The sequence below is a fragment of the Aethina tumida genome, chromosome 1 (genome assembly GCF_024364675.1).
Source record: "Aethina tumida isolate Nest 87 chromosome 1, icAetTumi1.1, whole genome shotgun sequence".
Taxonomy (NCBI): domain Eukaryota; kingdom Metazoa; phylum Arthropoda; class Insecta; order Coleoptera; family Nitidulidae; genus Aethina; species Aethina tumida.
Genome location: NC_065435.1, coordinates 44359351 through 44384493, shown reverse-complemented (window position 1 = coordinate 44384493; position 25143 = coordinate 44359351). Strand labels below are relative to the sequence as shown.

The 25143-nt window shown below is 29.8% G+C and overlaps 1 protein-coding gene and 1 long non-coding RNA gene across 4 annotated transcripts in view; one reads left to right on the top strand and one right to left on the bottom strand.

Moving 5' to 3' along the window:
• The window catches only part of LOC109605286 (insulin gene enhancer protein ISL-1), a 55194-nt gene that overhangs the window by 20093 nt on the left and 9958 nt on the right, over positions 1 to 25143 (bottom strand). For 2 of the 3 annotated variants that reach the window (XM_049961583.1, XM_049961584.1), the window contains exon 1: positions 22061 to 22634. The exons of the other annotated variant lie outside the window; for it this stretch is intronic. In XM_049961583.1, the coding sequence (XP_049817540.1) occupies positions 22061 to 22190 (130 nt within the window). In that variant the 5' untranslated portion in view covers positions 22191 to 22634. Of the gene's footprint in view, positions 1 to 22060; positions 22635 to 25143 lie in introns of those variants that run through there. 3 annotated transcript variants of the gene reach the window in all.
• LOC126264299 (uncharacterized) overlaps positions 22762 to 25143 on the top strand; it is a 123311-nt gene continuing 120929 nt past the window's right edge. The window contains exon 1 of the long non-coding RNA XR_007547056.1: positions 22762 to 22786. This is a non-coding gene — a long non-coding RNA (uncharacterized LOC126264299). The remainder of the gene's footprint in view (positions 22787 to 25143) is intronic.

Sequence of the window (25143 nt, the reverse complement as noted above, 5' to 3'; positions counted from 1 at the left end):
AAGAATCAATAAAAGAAATCCTTTCTTGCTTTCTAGGCAAATGAAAAATGTATTTGTTGAGTCAAACAATATCAGTGTGTGAACTAAAACAATCAGATATCGACTGAATGAACAAAACTAACAAGACTAAAGTTTGCTCAAAAATAACATTATGATTTGGGGTTCCTTTTCTTGACATGGTATAAAACCATTACAGAAAATTATTGGTAAAATAAACCATTTTATGTATAGAGATATCAAGAGAGATATAATGGAACCAATTGCCAACAATTACAGTATTAACAATTTTTCACCGACCACCACTGTATGTAATTAGCTAAGTCTACTTTTTGTTTAAATATATGTCTATTTTAGTTTGCCTTCTTTGAGTCTTCAGAAGCTTACACCTTCTATGAAGACATTACTGTCTTCAACCCATTGGATAATCAACGAAAATGCATCTGCATCATTGATATTATACATATACATCATATTCTAACTTTAAAGAAGCCATACATTCTTATATTATTCTCAAATGCTTCTTGGATTAGTTCCTCACCTAAATCAACAACAAACTATTTTTCTCCCAAAGTCCAAGAAGTAATAACTTCACTCTTAAGGTTATTTTCTGATGATTCTTCACTTATTAGATGAAATTTTCCTGAAACTCTGGGAGTGGGATATCTTCTTCATTTAGTCATTTAGTTTTCAGGCCAATATTCAAGTTTTGTTCAAGCAAGAGAATTCAGAGGCCAAACCTTCAAAAAGACCATAATAATAAAGGTGTCTGAGCTATTGGGGTAACACCGGAATACTGAAGTTACTCCAATTTTCTTCAACTTGAACCAGACAGACACTACCTACATTTATACGGACTATCATGTCAAAAAAACAGTTTCGCAATAACAAAAAAGGCGTAGTGAATCGAAGAAAAAGGCAGGAAAAAAAGGAGAAGCAGCGTGTAAGGTGTGGAAGTCAGTGGCACTGTTGGCAGGGTGCTAATTGGCAGGTAAGTGGAACCAGCGGCACACTAAACTCCGTAGCCGGTAGCAGTCGGCCGTCCTATTAGCACCAGGGTGCCAACTGGCCGCTTTTTCCCCTATGGACCACCGCCGCACTCATCTCCTTCAAGGCGAACCGTTTCCATTTTTTACGATCACTCCGGACCGGGACAAATTTTAATCACAAACAAAACTATTTGTGAGTTTGTGCCGCGACTTGTCGGCCACATATTAATGTTCGATATTTGCATTTTATACGACGCCATAAAAACCAAATGTATCAGTATGTTGATTATTGTGTGGATTTTATGCCGGGACACGCCACAACGTGGTCGAATAAAACTTAATGTCGTGTTTTATACATGTGATGCTAATTCTAATTATCAAATTGTGTTTTTTTTACCGGCATGACACATTTTCCATGTTCTTTTATTTATTTTATTTTATTTTTTTTTTTTTCGTTTCGTTCAGTTTTATCGCGGTTCCGAGAACGGAACGTCAAACAATGTAAGCACGATAAGGACGAAACATATCTCATTGTTTTAATCTGTAACTAATGTTTCCGTAGCAGATTTTTAAAGCAATTTCACTTTTTAATAGATATGGCTTCGGACCAAACTAATCTGTCATAAAATGTATGTAAAAATTTTAAAAGTTTCATTAAAAATTCAACCCTTTTATGCAATTTAAAACTGTATTGAGTTTATGAGCTTTTAATATTGCTTTAATTTTATTGTCGTGAGGTTTTATTACTTAACTACATTAGCAGTTTACAATTGAATATTTTCGATAATTTCTAAATGACAGTTGTAAAACTTTTATAAATAGGTTAATTTAAATTCAAATTAGTTTCAAAGTAATAATTTCTTTCTCAACTTTTTTGTACATAATATTTTAGTGTCTAATTACTAGATAATTAGGAAAAGTAGAAACTGTTATTTTAAATTATAAATTCGTATAATTATTGTTCATTTCAAACCTTTTTTTTTAGAAAACCGTCAACATACTTTCATTAAAAACGATTCTTGTTTAAGCTTACAAATATCTTAGTATATAATATTTTATAATTGATATTTAGTAAAGAAAACCTTATTTCAAAATATAAACTTGAATATTAAACTTTAAAATAATACATATTTAAGCTAAGAAAAAAAATTAAGGCATGTTACCCCAACAAATATTTATTTCTTAAAAACTCTCTTAATTCAAAGTCAATTTAAAAGGTGATTTTTTAATAAATTATTAGTTGTTATATCATATTAAAATATAAAAAAAATGTATAAGATTTTCAATTTGGATAAGAAATAAAGGGGTAGAAAAAGGATATATCAAAAATTTTATTACAAGATATTTTTGAAAATTTTTATATTCATAATTTTTGGTTACAAAAGGATATTTAAAAAATTTTACTACAAAATTCTTTTGAATTTTTTTTTTGCTTTTTTGAGTAAAATGAAAAAAAAAAAAATTAATTTTAGTTACAAAAATGAAAATATACTCTATATGTGATTACAAGATTATTTTGAAAAATTTTACATATTTGCTTTTTTGAGTAAAATGAAAAAAAAATATTTCAATTTCAAATATTTTAAAAATTATATATCAAGATCTTTATTTTTTCATTTTCAGTAAATATAAAAACAAAAAAATACTTTAGATACTTTTAAATTAGGATTAGAAAAAGTATATATTAAAAATGTTATAACAAAATATTTTTGAAAACTTATATTCTTAATTTTTGGTTAGAGAAGGATATTTAAAAAATTATATTTCAAAATTCTTGTTTTTTTTTTTTAAGTAAAATGAGAAAAAAAACACTTGGTTATTTCAAATTTGTGCTAGGAAAAAATTATTTTAAAAATTATATAACAAAGTCAGTCATTTTCAGTAAATATGAAAATAAAAAATATTTTATATACTTTTAAATTTGGGTTAGAAAAAGGATATTTCAAAAATTATATGGCAATATTCTTCTGAAAATTTTTATATATATTTTTTTTTTTTTTTTTTTTTTTTTTGTAAAATTACGTACTTTAAATTTGAGTTAGAAAAAGGATATTTTAAAAATCATGTAACTAGATCCTTTTTTACATTATTTTTTTTCATTTTCAATAAAACTGAAAAAAAAACAATTTGGACTAAAATAATTAAATAATTACATTTTCAAGAATATTTCTTTATGTTATTTCAAAGTACAAAAATAGCAAAAAATGGTGTTTAAAAATGATTTTAATATTACTGAAAAATGTGTTTCATATATTTTTTACCTTAAAATAGATTGGAAAACTAATTTCAAAAATCTGTATACAATGAAAAGAAAAAAAAAACAAGATTGACACTTTGACTTTCAGTTTCAATTACAATTAAAACTGAACGAAAAACAAACATCATGATAAATTGTAGTTTAGTGGAAGGCAATAATTTACAAGCAGAGACATTAAAGTTTACGCTAAAGAAATCCATCGTTACACATTATGATTTACAACACAATTGCCTGAAATAGTTGACCTACACATGTTCATATTATTTACACGCCTTCTGAAATAAATATTTCGCACAACCCAATACATCATCCCACTGCAGACACTGGCGCCAAATAGTCACTCTTATGTGTCTGTTGTCCAACAGGAGTTACGTCAATTGATACGGTTATGATATACAACTTAATTGCGGGCTTCGGTAAACACCACACCATAACACACATTTGGTTTTGATTCCCGATTTAATTGCTCCAGTTTATGGCGAAGATGACGCGATCGATTCGATGCGGCATCAGAACTGTCAAATTTCTGGGTGGCTGCTCATTGAGACGTCCGCACAATGGCGGGTCTTAAATTTGTCAATTAATGTAACATCTAATTTTACAGACCATCAATAATCTCGTCGTTAAATACGGTAAATTTGAATGACAATGCGCCGCATACGCGTACAGTTTTCCCGGTCATTAATATATGGCCGTGTGGAAGATAAGATGACGTGTGGTATGTGAAGGCAAAGGAGCCGAAAATCGGCTGGAACGGAGGGAATTTCTACAATTCGGAGATGATACGTTAAGATAAAGTAAACAATTAGCAACGTGTTGGAGTTATTTATATGGACCTGAGTCTCTCAGGTAGTAGCCCATCATTTGGAGCCAACATGCAAATCAGTGGTCAATTCGTCGGTGGCGCGGCCGTATTCCACTTGTGGTCTCGTGAAATTCGTCCCGTGTCCGGTTCGCCTTGGCATTTATTTACTTTGACTTGCGAAAAAACAGCGTCTTGCGGTTTTCGGCCGCAGAATTCCTCCTCGCCGATCCCGCCGTGACACGCAGAAGATGACGGGGCGGCGTCGCAGGTTCAACGCACGTCGTCGAAATTCGACAATGCGGATCCTTGCACATTCAATTAACGACCGTCAACCAGTTAATTAGTACGTGCGAAGGTCTCCCTCCGCTTAACCGCTGTTTCCGTTTGGCAACACGCCGGATTATAAGTACGTCGGGGTCCGGCGTCGGTGGTTCTGGGACTGGAACAGTGGAATATACTGGTGTCCCAATCGACCTCCAATTCGCTAATGAGTCGAAAAAGGCTGCAAATCTCTTCGATGTCCGATTTTTTCGCTGATAAACAACTATTGCTTGTTTATAGGTTTATTAGTTGTTTGGATGGCCAGATATCATCGAACTCGCCGTTCCACTTTCCCGAAAATTAATGCCATTCTATTTTACAAACTCTGTTTCGGGCGCTATTAAATTTGAATAAGCATTTAAATTAATTGGTCGCGGCTCGGATTTATTTATTCAATTAAAATTCAATAAATTACGGCGATTGTGTGGATGCGACGAGCCGGGAATGCTCACACCGAAAATGCTAGAGGTAGTCAGATATCGGGCCGATTAGATTGATATCGCCAGATAACTATCTGATGTTGAACTATTTCTATGCTAATATCGTTTAAATTATGTTGAAATTTATGCGACACCTCGTGAATTATATTTGTTAGAAATCACTTTGAATCGCATCATCTGCATATACGGATTGGATCCTGACGATTAGCATAATTTGGAAACTTACTCGATTCCAAAAAAAAACATTCTAGTAGCACAACACGTACATAATTTTTCATGTCATCAGATCCGAACTTATGTTATGTTTTATTTATCGGCCGGCGTACCAAAATCCTCAACCTCCTAAGCCACAAGACAAGAGCTTAAGTAAGTAAGTAAGTAAGTAAGTGGTGCGCCCCAATAAAAACGAACGCAATCTAACATAGTAAAACAGTTGTTGAAAATCATCCGTGACACAGATAGGTACAATGTAAAACCGATGGTAACGTGCAGAACTATAGCCGGTCCTTGGGGTCAGTGCTGGACCCCAGGGCAATCGGAAAGCGTTAATGAGTGGCGGCGGGGTGTGGCGGGGAACGGACCGGGGATGCAATAGGTGTGCTAATCAGATCAAAGGTGCCGGCAAGCCGTGTAGCGGTGACGTAAAGCGTGGTCCATCACGGGTATTGCACCAGTCCCCGGGGCTATACTTCGGAGTGAGTGCGCCGAGCGCCGCTGCCTCCAGCCCGTCCGTCGGCTTTCTTGCTCGACGACATAAAATTCTGATCGAAAAATGTCGATTTCTCAAAGCCAGTTTCGGACGATACAAATGCCTTTTATTTATTTTCGTTTTTCGATCGCAATGATGGCGATGAGGTAGGTAGGTAGGTATTAGCCTTAACTGTTTTCGAATTAAAACCGATATTGATAATTAATCGATTATTTGCTTATTCGGCTTATTCGCCTTATTTTATGGCGTTCGTTAATTAAGAAAATATATTTGGTAGTTACCAAATGGAGTTATCTTCCGTTAAAGATTTTGAGGCTACAAGAAATAAAATTACTTTATATTCTTATCTATGTTATTATTTAATCATTGAAAATATGGTTTTAGGAATTAGGAAGATACAAAAGGCAAAAAATTGGTAGAATATTTTAAATCTTTTCTCTAATTTAAAATTATTTTAAAAGTATATATAGAAAAAGTCGAAGAAATATAACCAAAAGAGTTGTTACCAGAAATAAGACTGATTCATCAAGTTCATTTAAGTTTAAAAAGTCACTGAAATTAGAAGTCAAGAGATCAAAAGAATTGTTCCAAAACTATACAACTACTAATAAAAAATATTAATTTATAATTGAATAAAAATAACACAAGAATTTTCTTATTAATTACTGTGAATCATAAGTATGAAGTGAAATAATACATGAAATGTCCATTCACTTTTGACTTCTGAGATATTGCATCTAAAAAAAGTAATTTTAAAAATTAGGAAAACCTAAAAGGAGGATTTTAAATCTTTTACAATTTTACATACATTGTTTTGAAAGCAGATGAGAGTGAGAAAATAGAAAGAAGAAAAGAAAAGAATATTTACAAGAGATAAGACTAATTCTTCTGGTTCAAAAAGTTAAAAGGTTTGAAAATAGAAGTAATAAAGCTTCATTTGTAAAAGATATTTTTTTGAATTACGAAGACTGAAAGTTTGTATGAAAGATTTAACGTATTTTTTTCCTATTTGACATTGTTTTAAAAGTGAACGAATTAATGAAGAAATAGAAGAAACAAGAACAAAAGAATATTTACAAGAAATAAGTTGGATTCTTCTAATTTTAAAAAAATAAATCTCATTGAAAATAGAAGTAATAAAGCTTTATTAGAAACAAATAGTTTTAGGAATTAGGAAACCTGAAAGCAGAAAGAAAGTTTTTATGAAAGGTTTTAGGTCGTTTTTCCAATTTTACATTGTTTTAAAAGTAGATGAGTTTATGAATAAATAGAAGAAACAAGATCAAAAGAATAGTTACAAGAAATAAGACTGATTCCTCTAGTTTAAACATTTTAGAAAGATTGAAAGCATAAAGTTTTAACAATTTTACATTGTTTTAAAATTGGATAAGTTTATGAAAAAAATCTAAGAAAGGAGATCAAAAGAATATATAGTTTAAAACTCATTGAAAATAGAAGTAATTCATCGGAATAGTTTTGGGAAGATTGAAAGCAAAAAATAAAAGAAACAAGATCAAAAGAATAATTACAAGAAAAAAGTCTGATTCCTTTAGCACAAAAAGTTAAAAAAATCATTAAAAATAATATTAATATGCCATTATCAAGATAAATTTTTTTATTTTTTTAGTTCTATAACTACAATAAGATCCAATATATGTTTCAGGAAGTTGAAATATCATTAAAAATAAAAGTAAAAAGTTTTAGAAACTTCTTACTTAGACTTTATTAAAACTTATTGAAGTTTTACCCAAGTTTTTAAAAATAGATGTATTAATGAAAGAATTAAATAAAAACCGGATCTAAATGATAATTACAAGAAACAAGATTGATTTTTTGATTCTTATCTAACATATTTTTTAAAGAGGGTTAATAAAATCTTAAAAAAAAATGAGAATAGGTCTTAAATTATAAGAGTCAGTTTTGAGAACTAATTAAATATTAAGACTGAAAGTTGGAATGATGGCTATGAATGATTTTACTTGATTTAAACATGGGTTAAAAAAATAGAGAAAATAAAACTGATTCTTTATTCTTGTCTAGTCTAGTTTGATATGAAGATTTAAGTCACAGAGGAGAAGTTTTAAGATTTTTTCTTTACCTCATTAATTGTCAGATTAAAATCCAAATTTAAGTACCATTTCACTTTTTTTTCTAAGAGAGACAATATGATATTAAAATTGAAGTGTCTAAAAAAATGAAAAATCATTGAAAATAAAAATAATAAGGCTACAGTTGCAAAAGATGTTACTTAGAATTTTGAAGTTTGTGTAAATTATTTTAAATTTTTCTCCATGATCTTAAAAGTGGGTGGTTCCATGAAACAAGAGAGTTTTTTTCTTATCAAGTTTAAAAAGTTAATAAATAGTAGATTTAATCTTAGATAGGTACACAGTTTACTTGTCCCATTAAGTTCAAAAAGTATTAGTTCATTAGTTGTAGAACCAACAATATAGTTGACAAAAATTTACTCCTTTAACTGGGTTTTGAAAACAGAAGTAATAAACAAGATCACAGCTACAGAAATGAAGTTTTATAACTTTTTGTCCTTTAAGAAAATTCTTAAGTTTATTCAAAGTTAATGAAAAATGGAAGAAAGAAATAATCTGTAGTCAAAGAGTTTACTGAAAAGATTCAAAGCTTTTTCAAGTTCTCCCTCGTTACCCACACGTCTTGTTCGACCGATGCGAAGATGCCCATAGCACGTGCACCCGTCAACCCCCAAAAAACTTTCGTTTTCGATCTTGGCCGCGTAGATCCGAAGAGACGCAGCACGGCCAAACCGTCAAAAAGGCAAGTATGTAAAATAATCAAGAGAACCGTTGGAGCGTGTGTGTATGTCTGTCCGTCCGCGGTCGCGTCTTATCGACTTGTTCAATCTGAATGATTACGACTGGCGCGGTCTCCAAACAGCCCGAGCCACGGTCCTTATCGCACCCGTGACCACTACACATTTGCATACACAATTGTAAATTATTAAAATCACTCCACCGCACTTGGTTGGCCGGGTAGCCGTGTCCGTTCCCGGTCGGGTTGGTGGAGTACTGCCACACAAAAAAAAAAAAATAAATAAATAAAACACGAAGAAAAGAAACGATACGTTTCCCAAGCAATGCTTTCCAACTACTTAGCGCTATTGTGACAGGATCTTTTATCTCGGCAATTTAACTCTTTTTGTCACCGCCGGCCTTTAAAATAAAAACAATACTATCTAGATCTATTTTATGTGCCTTTAATGAATGAATATCTTAGAAATGTGCACGAGCTCTTGCTAATTCCACGAATAAATTATTGAACCGTACCAAAACGTTATTTTGACTTTTGGCGGAAACGAGGGGTAAACAACAGAAATTGTCAAGTGTTTGCTTGAAAAATCGAATGGAATTACAACCTGCGACAGGCCAACAAACAAAACAATCGTTGTTATCGGGGCCCAGGTCAGTATTTCTGGCAGCGTGAAGGCGTCAGCGAAACAATCACCCGCTGAGACACTTCCGAGATCCCTCTCGCGTAGGAAAACTACTAACTGACTGACTGGAGGGTAGACGAGACCAAAAACCGGGCGTAAACTGTCAAAACAGATGATGATGATTTTAAAGAGCGGGGCCGGACGGACCGTGTTGTAATTTATAGTTTTTTAAGTGGCCACTTTTACGTCTCTATTACCTTTTCAACGGGATTAGCTGTGCGATCTACTGTTTTGACTCCGGGGCCTGTTGTTTGTTCAGACGAACCTGTCATTAGTTGTCACCGGAGGAGTTATGCGATTTTTTTTTTTGCCCTTTGGGGAAACAGGAAGTTCACGCCCATCGGATTATTGGCTACTTAAATAGAAGTAAACCAACCATGAAAGTGTCTTAATTTATTGTACATGATGACATCTATATTGTCATCATTCATTCGGAAATATAATTTTTTTTCTATAATATTGTTCCAGATTTTTGAAATTTTTTAATTAATTTAATTTGATTCAACAAAAGTACATGTTTATTTCGAAACTTTTTTTTATTTGAAACTACTAAACTACTAATAAAAAATATTCATTTATAATTGAATAAAAATAACATAAAAATTTTCTTATTAATTACTGTGAATCATAAATATGAAGTGAAATTTGTGTATTAAACTTTTGACTTATTTTTGAGATATTACATCTAAAAAAAGTAATTTCAAAAATTAGGAAGAAAATTACAGTTTTACATATATTGTTTTAAAAGCAGATGAGAATGAGGAAATAGAAAAAACAAAAATAAAAGAATATTTCCAAGAAATAAGACTGACTCTTCTGATTCAAAAAGTTTGAAAACAGAAGTAATAAAGCTTCATTTGTAAAAGTTTGTATGAAAGATTTTAAGTATTTCTTTCCTATTTTAAATTGTTTTAAAAATGAACGAGTTTATGAAGAAATAAAAGAAACAAGAACAAAAGAATATTTACAAAAAATAACATTGATTCTTCTGATTCAAAAAGTTGAGAAATCTTTGAAAATAGAAGTAATAAAGTTTCATTTGCAAAAAATAGTTTTGAGAATTAGGAAGACCGAAAGCAAAAAGTTTGTGTGAAAGATTTTAAGTCTTTTTTCCAGTTTAAATTATTTTGAATGTGGATGAGTTTATGAAAAAATAGAAGGAACAAGAACAATTACATGAAATGAGACTGATTCTTCTAATTTAAGAAGTTAAAAATCATTGAAAATAGAAGAAATAAAGCTTCATTTGATATAGACAGTTTTAGAAATTAAGAAGACAGAAGAGTGTATGAAGAAATAAAAGAATCAAGTTCAAAAGGATATTTACAAGAAACAAGACTAATTCTTCTGGTTAAAAAGTTAAGAAATCCTTGAAAATGGAAGTAATAAAGCTTCATATATTCATAAGCTGAAAGCAAGAAGTTTTTATGAATGATTTTAAGTATTTTTTCCAATTTTACATAGTTTTAAAAGTGGATGCGTTTATGAAAAAATAGAAGAAACAACATCAAACGAATATTTACAAGAAATAAAACTGATTCTTCTAGTTTAAAAATTAATAAAAATGGTTTCATTGTTTTAAAAATGAACGAGTTTATGAAAAAAATAGAAGAAACAAGAATTAAAGAATAGTTGTAAGCCTTTTTTTATAAAAAGAAAACTATAAGAAAAAGATTTGCAAAATTAAGTTAATAATGTTTTTATAAAAAAATAAAATATATTTAATTAAGTAACTATAATCACAGAAGAAAATATCAACCTTTGTACTTCTAATTTAGTTAAATATTTATTTTTATGGGTATACCCATTTATTCACTATCATAAATAGTTTTTTACGCCAAGACACGAACAATTAGCTGACTTATTAGTTAGAAAACAAAAGATTAGGTAATCGATATTGAATAGAAAATAAATTAACTTAGCACTGTTGTTGTCATTATTTTTATCAGGATATATTATTAAAAAAATGATAATCAGAAGTAACAAGCAAAAATTAGTTATTTCAGTAAGGTTGCACTTAATTTTCAGAAATGTAAAAATTAATTAAAACATTAGTGTAATGTTGCCGTTAAATTAATTTTAGGTGTAAAATACAGAATTATTTATTAAGACATACAACTTGCAACATAAATTATCTATTTTTAGACTTCTGGAAAACCGTAATTTATTAGATTTTATAGAGGGTATTTGTGTAATACAATGTGTTAATTTCAAATAACAATTCGTATTAAAATTCGTAAACAAAACGCACGCCTTTGTAAACAGTTCTAGGAAATTTATTTTTGGTAGTACCACCTTCCATTTCGTCGCTATCGAACGTTAAATCGAACAACAAATAATTAAAAACTGATTACTCAAACGACAATTGTTGGTGGAAACGTTCGCCGGTGGTTTTCGGTCGCAACTTGTCGTCCAAACAATATTCGGCATTGACCACCGCATCCATAAACAAACAATCGTCTGAGCACATCCGAAGTTTTTGACGAAGATCAGCTGGATGCAGTAATCCTTCCCAACATAAAGAGAGGACTGGTCACTGTCTGGGTCGCATCCTAAACGCCGGCGCCTACGACTTTTTGTCGCCACTCGACACAGACGTCCTCTGATCGCTTACAACGGACACTTTTTACCCCTCATAAATCACCGGATCACTGCCACGACCCTCGGATCCAATGCGCTCAATGAATTCGGCCCGGAACTGTTTCGTCGTAAATTGTAGTTTTAGTTGTTTTTTCTCGGCTCTTTTTTTTTTTTGGAGTACTTTTGCACCATTCATCCGGCGAAACCAGTATATATAGTAGGCCGTGGAGTCATTCACGGATCTTTGATGGGACGAGGAAATTTGCGTCTTTCGAGTTTTCGTGGAAGGGTACTACAAAATAAATACTATGGATTTCCACGAAGTTGTTGGTAAGAAGTAAAACAAGGGCATTTTGGTGCATAGTTGTATCCACTAAAACGGTCAGTATTTGATATGGAAGGTCGCCGTACAAGAATGGAGGAAGTACCAGCTTTCCCTTTCAAAATAAATCTTATATGTTTCTTCGAAGTGGTAGGTAGCAAAACAATGTCTGTTTTGGGGTATTATTGTTTCAACCAAAGGCTTGAGATTATAACTGAATTTTTACTCTAAAACATCAGTTTCTAACGAAGAAACTAGTTACAATTAAAGACCTATGGAAGTGCCAGTTTTCACCTTCAAAATGAAATTTACTGTACCAATATTTCCATTAAAAGCATCAGTTTTCGCTAGATATTTGTCATTCCAGGTCTGAGGAAGTATCACTTTTTGCCTTCAAAATTAATCTAATAAATTTCTGTTTCTTTGTCTGCACCAAAAGTACCAGTTTTTAACAAAGAAGCTTGTTGAATTTTAGTAATAATAAACCTCTAGAGGTACCAGTTTTCACATTCAAAATAAATCTGATAATTTCCACTAAATGGCAATAAACAAGGTCTGAGGAGATATCAGTTTTAGCCTTCAAAGTTAATCTAATAAATTTCTGCATTTTAGTAAGAAATAAAACAAAACTAAAGACAAAGAGCTTGTTGTAGTAGTGCTGTGAAGGTACCAGTCTTCACCTTCCAAATAAATCTGATAATTTCCATTAAATGGTAATAAACAATTTACTGTACATATGAATCCATCAAAAGTACCAGTTGTTGAGGCACCAGTTTTCACCTTTGTTTTCAATAATTTACTGCATCAATACCTCCACAAAAGCATCAATTCCTTGCTGGATGTTAGCAATTCAAGGTCTGAGGAGGCATCAGTTTTTACCTTCGAAATCAAACTAATAAATTTCTACACTTTATTAAGAAGTAAACCAAGACCAGTCTAGTGCTTCATTGTCTCCACATAAAAAATAAGTTTCTGACATAACACTTCATTCAATTTTTGCAATTAAAGACCTGAGAAGGCATCAGTTTTCACCTTCAAACTAGACCCGATAAATTCCACCATCATCATCGGTTTCTCTCCGAAATTTTTACAACTAACGACATAGAAGCTTCCTTACTCTTGGCCGCCGACAATAAAACTGCAAAGCGAACGTGGTGGAGGTCTCGACTAATAACATATTCACATAAATACTTGAATGACGACGTGAAAGGCATCTTGGTGTCCGTTATCGAAGACCCGCGCGTCCGATTAAAAATCAAAACGATTAAAAGTAACAGTACCGAATTCACCAGTACCGTCCTTTTCAATAAAACACCGCTTCAAAATTCTTTTTAATAGGAGGCAATTTTTCCCGTCGGCACTTTGACGCCTGGGCTGTTAAACTTTCGGCTCTGCCGCTTTTATTGCGTTGGAACTTCGTCTACGGAAATCGTCGTCTTTATTTTTATTTAATTAGCGGACCGGGGGGAATCTCGTTTATTATCTTGGCGCGGCTAGTAGGTGATATAATAACAGAAAAATTTCCGATCAGGATTCACTATGGATGGAATAACGGTCGTTGGAACGCTTGCGATTTTTTTGTGAACTGATTTAGGAGCTAAATCGGTACTTAAATGTCAGTCTTTTATAAATAGAAATAGTTTTCTAATTGTTTTATGGCCGGTAATTAAACAAAATATGTTATGTTCGTATCGATTTGCATAAATTATCATAATATAATGTTACGATTATTTCGAATAACCACTAAAATAAAACGGACCAATTTAACATATTTTTTTTTTATTACTATTATTATTAATTATTTTTTTTTTTTAGAATAAACCAAGGTTTCGTGGTGCTTGAATGAATTATTTAAATCAGCTGACGATATGCTTCATAAATGTAATGAAAAATCGATTTACTTAATTAAATTAGATAAACTGAAAGCGACACTTTGACACGCAAAAGCTCATGTGTTTAATTGGTCCAGGTTAGTTAATTAAAATCGATCGTTTACGGTCATTCATTAATACTACTAATAATATTGCACGTTTTTTCAGTTTTGCCTAAGAATGCACATAAAATTTAATGAAATATCTAATTAGGAAGACTTACTTTAAAGGTGTTTACACAAAAGGAAGGATATGTATTATTTATTGTTCACACCATTGTTGTCTTTTAATATCTTTATTGCATATTAAAAATTAAATAATAATAAATTTGAGAATTTCTAATAATAAATACTTATATTTTTTGTGTTTTAAAAGTTAGTAAATTAATATATTTTGTCTGTAGATTGGCCAAATTTTCATATACTCATTTATCAATGATTTTTTTTCAAAAACTAATAACAATGAGCCGTTGTGTGTACAATAAAATTTAAGATTTCTTTGGGTTATACTTTTAAACAATTAAATCTTGAGATGGTTTACATAATGTGGTGTAACACAATGTAATTTGTGATGTCAGAAGTTATTAAACAAGAATACATTTCAATGACAGGAAAAAATTAAATATGTAGATGTAAATTAACTCAAACATTTGTGGTGCTAAGCTAGAATTTATAATATAAGACAAAGTAAATATGCATAAATTTTCGTTTATAGTCAAATATTTGTTTATATAATATGTTTTATTATATTATGAACCTTAAAATGCTTTCTATGGTATAAATGTATTTTGTTAATTAACAAAATTGTAATTATTGTATTTAAAATATGCTTTATTTTTATTATATGTTCATTCAACAATAAACAAGATAATTTATTTTAAAAGTTTTCGACAATTAATTACAAAAAATACCTTATTCCTGAAAATTTTAATAAAACTGTATTTTTTATATTAAAAACATACTTTTTTTTAATTACTACCCTTTCACTTATTTCCTCAATTAACACAATTTTGTAACTGAAAAAGTTATATTAAAAATTATTATAATCTTCACAATTTTATTAAAAAATGTGATCTTTTTATTGGGTTTTATTTTAAATATATTTATTAACATTTTTTTAAAGTGACCCATCAGTAATATTGGAACTTACATTATTTTGAAAGTTTGAATTAAAAATATAAAGAATTTTTTTTTTTAATTTAAGGAAATAGTAAGAAATTATCTGGATCTTGTAAATTATACTAAAAAAATATAATTTATATATTTAAAAAAATATATATTCATTCATAATTAATGTACCACAGCTTAAATTATTTTAAAAGCTTAATTAAAAAGCTTCTTAATTGTAGAAAATATTCAGAAATTATCTGCATCTTGTAAATTTTACAAAAAAAATATATAATTTATGTATTAAAAAAATATTTGTTCACATTTTTTAAAGATATATTTCTTCAAAAAGTACTTTAAGTAGTTTGTTGAAGTAATAATGTATCACAGGATAAATTATTTTAAAAGCTGAAGCTTCTTAATTGTAGAAAATATTCAGAAATTATCTGGTTCTTGTAAATTTTTTTTTTTAAATATATAATATATGTATTTAAAAAAAAATATTTATTCACATTTTTTAAAGATATATTTCTCCAAAGAGTACCTTAAGTGATATAATCAAGTAATAAAATATCATTCAATAAAAAATAATTTAGAAATTATCTTTGACAGTACCCAAAAATAAATTTCCGAATAGTTACCCAATATAATTGAGACTGGCGATAGCCAACCAAAATTAGACATCGATAGTGTTAATGGTGAAGTACCGTGCCAGAGATCGAACGCGAAGACATAAAAGGCGAAACCGTTGGAAACAGAAGCGCGTATGGGCAACGTCTCGAGGTGTCGACGGGCGGTTTTTTTTCGGTTTTCGGGTGGCGTGGTGTGTTTATGACGTTGGCCCGGGTGTCCTGAAGAACCAGGCCCGGCCGTGTCCGGACTAGACGGCCGATAAGTGAGGCGCCGACCGTAAGAATGCCGTCGGCTCTGTGTGAATGTGTGTGTGTGTTGCGTTTCGTTCGGTTCACGCTCTCCCAGAACCGTTCCCAGACCGAGAACTTGGGGCCGGATTATCGGGACCGTTCCGAACGCGGCGGAAAACCAAAACGGGGGATTAGCTTTATTAATCTGGCGGCGGGTGCGTAACGTGGCGCCGGATCCTTTTGTCTTTATCGTCGTCGTTTTGATGTTTTTTTTTTTCATTTCTGAGACCGAGATTTTAGTCTGTGTCAACGTGTACGAGTACTGCTTTGGTGCTATCACCAAAATGACCAATTAGGTCATTTAAATTTATGAAAAAAAGCCAAAAATATGTTAGTTCTATACTATAAAAACACTTTATTTTAATGGTTCATCATTTTTAAGACTTCTACCACTGTTAATCCATAAGCAGTACTTTCGTACTGTCAAAAAAGTGACTAATTAAAATATTTAAATTTATGAAAAATTGATCGTACTTAGAGATTAGGGAAAACATATTAAATAGGTACAGTACTACATAGTAAAAAATATTTTATTTTAATAGTCACATATAAATTTATGTTTTTATTAAATAAATATTTATTAATTAGGAAAATTGATTTGATAGTTCATAAATAAAATTTAGTACTACCACAAAAATGACCAATTGAGACACTTAAATTTATGAATAATTCATCAAAGCTTTAGAAATACTTATTCATTAGCAAGATATATTAGAGAGTACAGTAGTACTATAAAAATATTTTATTTTAATGATGCGCACATACATTTTTATTTTTAATATTTTGGTTTGTGTTAAATTATAAATGCTGCTTTGGTACTATGACAGAATTGATCAATTATAATACCTACTTTTATGTAAAAATATTTATTGATCAGGAAAATATATTAAGTGAGTGTAATAGTTCTATAAAAATATTTCATTTTAATGGTTCATACATAAATTTTTATATCTAATATTTTGGTCTGTGTTAAGGCTTGGTACTACTAAAGTGATCAATTAGGATACTTAATTTTATGAAAAAATGATAAAAGCGTAAGAAATATTTATTAATTAGGTACAATAGTACCATAATAGTATTTAATTTTAATACGTTACACATAAATTTCATTTCTAATATTTTTGGCTGTGTTAAAACTAAGTACTGCTTTGATACTACCACAAAAGTGATTAATTAGTATAATTAATTTTATGGAAAATTGATCAAACAGTAATAAATATTTATTGATTAGGCATAAATAATTAATGGGGTACACTGATACTATAAAAAATACTTTATTTTAATTGTTCATAGATAATTTTTTTTTCTAATACTTTGATATGTGTTAAAGCTTTAGTACTACCAGAAAATTAACCAATTACTTTATGTTATTACGAAAAGTATATTTATTAGGTACAATAGTACCATGAAAGTACTTAATTTTGAAACGTCATACATAAATTTTATTTCTAATATTTTTAGCTGTGTTAAAACATAGGTACTGCTTTGGTACTACCATAAAAGTGGTTAATTAATATACTTCATTTTATGGAAAATTGATCAAACAGTAACAAATATTTTCCGATTAGAAATAATTAATTAATAGGATACAATAGTACTATAAAAATACTTTATTTTAATTGTTCATAGATGTATTTTATTAATATTTTGTTAAAGCTTTGGTACTACCACAAAAGTAACAAATTAGGGTACTGTATGTTATGAAACATTGATTAAAGCGTAAGAAATACTTAATGATTAGTAAAAATTTATTAAGTAGGTACAATAGTACCATAGAAGTATTTAATCTTAAAACGGCATACATAAATTTTATTTTTAATATTTTTGGCTGTATTAAAAAATGAGTACCACTTTGATACTACCACTATAGTAATTAATTGGTAAATTTAATTTTATGGAGAATTGATCAAACCTTAACAAATATTTACTGATTAGGAATAATAATATAATAATAGGATATTTTTTCTAATACTTCGGTATTAAAGCTTTGGTACTAGAACAAAAGTAATCAATTAGAGTACTTGATTGATCAAAGAATAAGAAATTTTTACTGATTTGGAAAAATAAATTAATTAAGGTATAATAGTACTATAAAAGTATTTTATTTTAGTGGGTCATATATAAATTTTTATGTCTAATATTTTTGTTAGTGTTAAAGCATAAAAACTGCTTTGGTACTACCACAGAAGTGATTAATTACAATATTTATTTTCATGAAAAATTAAATAAAGCGTACCAAATATTTATTTATTAGGGAAAATATACTAATTCGGTACTATAATACTACAAAAATACTTTATTTTAATAGCCACATATAAATTTTTATTTCTAATACTTTTGGCTGTTAAAACATAAGTACCATTTTGGTATTAACATTAAACCAATTACGATACTTAATTTTATAAAAAATTGATCAAAGCGTGTCAAATGCTTATTGATTAGGGAAAATAAGTTAATTCGGTACTATAATACAATAAAAATAATTTATTTTAATGGTTAATACATAAATAATTATGTACTTTTCTTTAATTATTCAAAAAATATTATTCTAAATGTAATAAAGAAAAACATTAAAATTTAATTACTCATTACAAGGCTATATAATATAACCGTAAAATATGTAATATTCATTGTACATTTTAAATAGTCTATCTTAATTATGGAACTAAATAAACTCTTTTCCGAATTATTAAGCTCTGCAATTTTAAGATACAATCCAGCTCAAGCTAATAAAATTTTATTGGCAATAAAATAGCTTAAAAATTCGAAAAATAAAATGTTATAGATTTTAAAAAGAAAAGTAATTGCATTTATATATTCCATTGTTTCAAAAAAATAATAATAATAACAATTTCTTCCAAATTACAATCCAGCTCAGGCTAATAAAATCATTTTTTTTTTTTGTCGCAATTTAATTTATTTATATCTTCTATTATTTTTGCACAGAAAAAAATAGAAGGCTTAAAACTTTTGTCTGTGTTATCCAGATAATTTGGCACGGTTGTTTTATAGTCAAATTTATCTGGTACTGATGGTTCTAATAACTACAAACTAAACTACACACATTTACACCACACCGCTGCGCACTTGTACGTTAATTACTGCAGTTGCATATTAATATTTTTCTTAATTAATTAGCATGGAGATTACGTGGAAATATATATACATCGATAATTCTATCCGTCCCGATACGTTACGGGAATTAATCATAAATAATTAGACGTGCGATAGCAAAGTAAAAATAATTGTTTAAGCAATTATTCCGCGGTTTTTCATATTGTTATTCGCTTAACCGGCCACGTGACAACGATAAGCGACAATTTAAATGTAATTACCGCACGCCTGCGGGGGAGGGGGCGAAGCCGAAACCTTTTTCGAAAATCGGGACCACAACGCTGCGTCAGACCGCGAACCTTCTCCCCGTCGATACGTGCCGATGCGTGTTTGCTTTACGCAACAAAATTTAGGACGAAACGTAAGAAAAAATAGTAGAAAGAAAGAAAAAAAAAAAAAAAAAAACGCACCCCTTAAACCAACAACACACCGCAAACATTTGCTTTCGCCGAACGATAACAATGATATCGGTATTTTACAACGACGCACAAGAATTGCGTCTATTTGTGAAAATGTCATGAGACATGTGCATTGTGCATTTGTTGAATTTTCGAACGTCGCGTCGTCCGCGGCCTTGGCTGTGCAAACCGAACGAATTTTTTTCGCGGCGGGGGGAAAAAGTCAGGTACCGATTCAATATTTGCGTACCGTTTTTATTATCGCGCCTCAACGGAAAATTCGTCCAATTATTGTCGTCCGTGGCCGCGGTCGTCGTCGTCGTCCTCGTCGGCCGAAGAAGCTTCTGCCCGATAAGAGACGCTAATGACACGACGACGGTCCGGGAAAGATCCGTTAATTAACCATAATAACCCTTTTTTTTATTTTCGTCCGAGGACCCGACGAGAACGTTTTAAAAATTTAAATTCGAACGTCGTCTAATTGATGCGATCCGAACCGAATCCGAATTGTGTTTAAATAAAATTAAACAAATAATAAAAATACATCTACACAACGAACCATCAAGCTACGCGGCGCAAAGCCGAAGACACATAAAATTAAACTTACTGGAACGTATTGCCGTGATAAAATGTTAAATTGGATCGTAAAAATTTTAGTAACATTTGTATAAATAAATGCGTCCCGTCCGCTCACTTATACGGGATTTCGTCGTTTATTAATTATAATTCACTAAACGAGGCAATTAAACTTGATTTTTAATTGTTACGAGCTTTTATTTTTATTGTCTAAGATTTAGTCGGTCGGTCTGGCCGGAACGGGTTTTATATTCTTACATATATGTGTATAAAAAAATATATAAAATAAAATAAAATCAGATTTTTAACTGGCATGAGTCATTTACCTAGTATTGATGATGTGTTTTAAATTTCTCTCAGATTATTGATTATTATTAATTGTGGTGCTAATTCTGTGGATGCATTCAGTTAATTAATTCAATCAAATTAAACAATTAAACAATTTATGCACAAAATTATACAATATTAATTTGTAAAATTTATTAATTTTGGCAAATAAAAAACATGTAACATTTTGTATAGAATAGAGACAATTTTTTAGTTTATAAATGTACTGAAATAATGGGAAAATTAAATTTGGAACAGTACAAGTCAAGTTAAACATTATTGTTTACTAATTTTAACAATATATGCACAAAATTAAACAATATTAATTAGCAAAATTTATAAATTTGGACAAATAAAAAATACATAACATTTTGTACAGAATAGAGACAATTTTTTAGTTTATAAATGTGGTGAAATAATGGGAAAATTAAATTTGGACAACATAAATCAAGTTAAACATTATTATTTACTAATTTTAACAATACATGCTCAAAATTATACAATATTAATTAGTAAAATTTATAAATTTGGACAAGTGAAAAAAATATATAACATTTTGTACAGAATAGAAATAATTTTTTAGGTTATAAATGGAGTGAAATGATGGGAAAATTAAATTTGGGACAGCATAAATCAAGTTAAACATTATTATTTACAAATTTTAACAGTATATGCTCAAAATTATACAATATTAATTTGTAAAATTTATAAATTTAGGGGAATAAAAATTTTGTACAGAATGGAAATAATTTTTTATTTTATAATTGTAGTGCAATAATGGGATAATTAAATTTGGGACAGCATAAATCAAGTTAAACAGTATTATTTACTAATTTTAACAATATATGCACAATATTAATTTGTAAAATTTATAGATTTTGGCAAATAAAAAAGCATAAAAAATTTTGTACAGAACAGAGACAATTTTTTAGATTATAAGTGTAGTGAAATGATGGGAAAATTAAATTTGGGACATCATAAAATTGATTGTGCAAGTTACCGTCGGCAAACCAACCCAATTTTTACTTTTTTACAGTTTATTATCTTCAATATTGAGTTATAAAACTTTTTTGGCAATAAACGCTAATTAAAATGACTGGCAAAAAATTGATCAATTAATATAAAGTATTTTGCTCCACATTTTCTTTAAGCTGAGCCGATACTCAAGTATAAAATCATTCTAATTATCATAAATGAATATTCTATGATCATAAAATCATTTATTTTGCACATAAATATTTGTAATAATTGTAAAAATGGATGAACATTGATTTTCAGGCTACAAATGTTGTTTTAGAGGGAAATGACTATTTTTTTGTAGTTTTTATCCGTTCATAACTATTTCAAGCATTTACTACAGCTTTTAAAATTAATATTAACTTATGTATTTATGTTTATTACCTTATCGTCCATGCAAATATTTTAAAACATTCAAGAAATAATACAAATTTATGATATATTTGCAAATAGTTGTACAACAAATCATCGACATGTGTACAAACACAACAAGGTTGTTTCTGAGCTGACTATAACAATAAAATAACTAATAAATAACTTATTCCAATGGTAATTAGCCATACAATGTTACTAATAACTTATTAGTGCACGTTTTGGTGGATTCGCCAGTGTTATTGGGGGGGAAAAAACGGTGGATAAAATAAAAACAATGCCCTGTGACAAATGGTATCATTTTTTAACTGCAGAAATCGATGGGAAAATGTTTTATTATTTGTAACCTAAAAGTTTGCTCTACAAAACAACCTAACCCTAAAAAACGACCATCAGAGGCAGGCGGCCTTGCCGCGGAGAGCAATGGAAGAAGAGCAGTACCGAAGAACGGTTCCAAAATGTGTACTTACTGTTGCCCGAGTCGATGGAACAAGAATCGTTGATGGGATGGGGGTTCATGACGAGACTCGGTTGCACCAAACCGCGATGGTGCATCGGTAACTGGTGCATGGCCAGTCCCCCTTGCTCTGACATCACCATACGAACCACCAGTCTTTGAACAGTCCAACTCGCGAAAGTCCAAAATAAAATAAAACGCGTGCGTGCGTGCGTGAGCGAGCCGCAAAAGAATTCGCCGTCGAAATCAAAGGCGACGCACGTACGCGAAAATTATCCTCCTCACTGAAACCACCAGACGCGGAACTGTCGCGCGAGTACCTCAGTGTGTGCGTACTCGGTTCAGCGGCACAACAATCTCATGTCACTTCCACTGTTATCTTGCGTGTGCTGGCTCCGGTCATTCGGAACGTGCGATCCCCGAAAACGGCCCCGGACGCACTTCTGGTGTCTCGTGTGCGGGACGACGGGCTGCCTCTGGCTTGGTGCTCGTGAGTCGAAACGGTTCTCCGTGAGCGTGTGTGAGGGACCAGATTGGTGGGGTACTGGGGACCGACGGCGGACACCCGTTACTAGCTGACGCTTGCCACGGACTGAACGGGAACGGCTGTCGGAGCGTCGGCTCGGCTCGGCCGGTCAATTGGATTGCGCTCAGCCCAATCGGTGGCCACGCCTTTCGCGTTTGCGTGGCCCGACGTCCAATTGGTTCGGTTCCCCGATAGCGTGGCACAAAATGGTCGGTGAGTAATCAATAATCACGGCTCGGAAACCCGCCACCTTCCCCACCCCCTTCGGCGCGCTCTCTCGCACCGTGGCTGTGGCACAGTCACGGTGTGTGTGTACCCCACCGCGCCGCCGTCGGTGCGGCCGCGTACGGCGAGCGGGGACCGTGTTAAATTTGCTTGCCTTCTTTGTTGGCCATGTAAATTTAACCTTGTAGCCGACACCGTGACTGGCTACTGGATTGTAAATTTGTTTAAAGGACGTTTCGGAAAAATCGTGTGTCATTGAAGTGACCAAACGAAGATAAACCAGATTTGCCACGTCGATTTACAATTGACAGTCGTTATATGTACTGCTTGCGGTCATGTTGTACATTAATTTGTTTTCATTTTTATTTTTAATAATTTTTGCGCACATTTTAATTCTGTCAAAGTTTTATTTTTTTAACTTTATCTTTATTTACTCTCATGGAACATCTAAGATATCGAAAAATAACTGGAAAACTTTGTACAAAATAAGTTTTTATATAAAAGGAAAGTTTGAACAGTATGCTTTTTTAACATTTAAATAACAAACATATTTAATTAGGAAAGTGTTTTACCTTTATGAAATATTTATTTCGATTAACTATTTCTATAAATCTTATGAAAGATAAGCAATAATATTCTTTTTTATATAAAATATAATTTTATAAAATTATATTCATGTTTGAATATTTTAAAATTAATGTATTTGTTTCATTTATTTTTATAATTTAATTTTTATAAATTAATTTAATTTAAATAAATTTAATGTACAAAAACATATACATTTTTTTTTTTAAATTAAAAATCTAAATTATTAAAAATTTATTAAAAATATATAATATTTACTTGAAATGAGAAAAAAAATTGTGTTATATAATTTTTGTAATTTAAGTTTATAAATTATGAACGAAATTGAAAGAAAATCTTAACAATTTATACTTTGTTAAGATTGAAAGAAAAACCTTAAAAATGTATACCTTGTTAAGATTTTCTTTTAATTTCAATGTCAAAAAAATGCAAAAAAAGTTTTTTGTAAAACAAAAGTCTACACGAAATACTTTTTCAATATTTAGATAACAGATGTTTAATTATAAAAATGTTATGTTTTTTTATTTATTATTATTTTTTTTTTAAATATTTATATATCTAATATTTATTAAAATATTTTATTAGTTTTTATCAATAATTTTTCTTTCTTCTTTAATATTATTTTAAAATTATAATTTATATTTGAAGGCTTTAAAAATAATATGAGTATGTGTTTCATTTATTTTTCCATTTATACATAAGAAATAAATTTTATAAAATATTCAGAATAAATAAATAAATAAATAAATAAAATGTCTATTAATTATTATTATTTTATTCTCAATTTAAATAATTAATTATTTTTTATTCACTATTAATGAAAAATATTTGCAATTTAAATTTATAAAAGATGAAAGAAATTGAAGAAAAATTATTCAACGTGGGAAATGTATACACAATATAAATTATAAAATTACAATTATAAGTAATTGTAAAATATCCAAGATATGTTTTTTTACATTTTTAAATATCCTTTAAATATTTACTAAAAATATACGATATTTTTCCTTTTTAAAGTAGTGTTTTATAAAATTATATTCATATTTGGAGATTATTAAAAATATGTATTTGTTTCATTTATTTTTCCATTCCATATATTCATGTAGACATGAATAAAAAATAATAATTTGTATTAAATAATTTTATTTAATTGTGAATTATTTAAATAATTAGTTACTTTATTATTCATTGAAAATATTTACAATTTAAATTTACAAAATATATACAAAATTGAGAAAAAAGTGTCCAAAATAACTAAAAGAATATTAAAAAAAGTTATAGAAAATATAGAAAAAATGTTTTAAGTCTACACAAAATATTTTCTTAACATTTAGATAATGTATGTATGTTTTATGTATTTAATTATGAAAACATACATGTTACCCTTTTTCACCTTGGTAAATATTTATTTCTTTTATATAAATATAAATAAATAATAAAATTATCATTATTACTTTTTTTAATTAAAACATAAAGTTATGAAGAAATTATTAAAAAATTGAGGAATAATGTAGAATATTCATATAATAAAGAAAAAATATAATAATTATAATATTTTTATTCAATTTTGAGTTATTTAAATAATTACTTACTCTTTTGTTTATTATTAAAAAAAATTTGTAATTTAAATTTATAAACTATAAAAGAAATTGAAGAAAAATCTCAATAAATATTAAAAATAACTAAAACAATATTAATAAATAACAAGAAAAATTTATACAAATTATGTTTTTAATCTTTAGATAACATTGTATGTACAT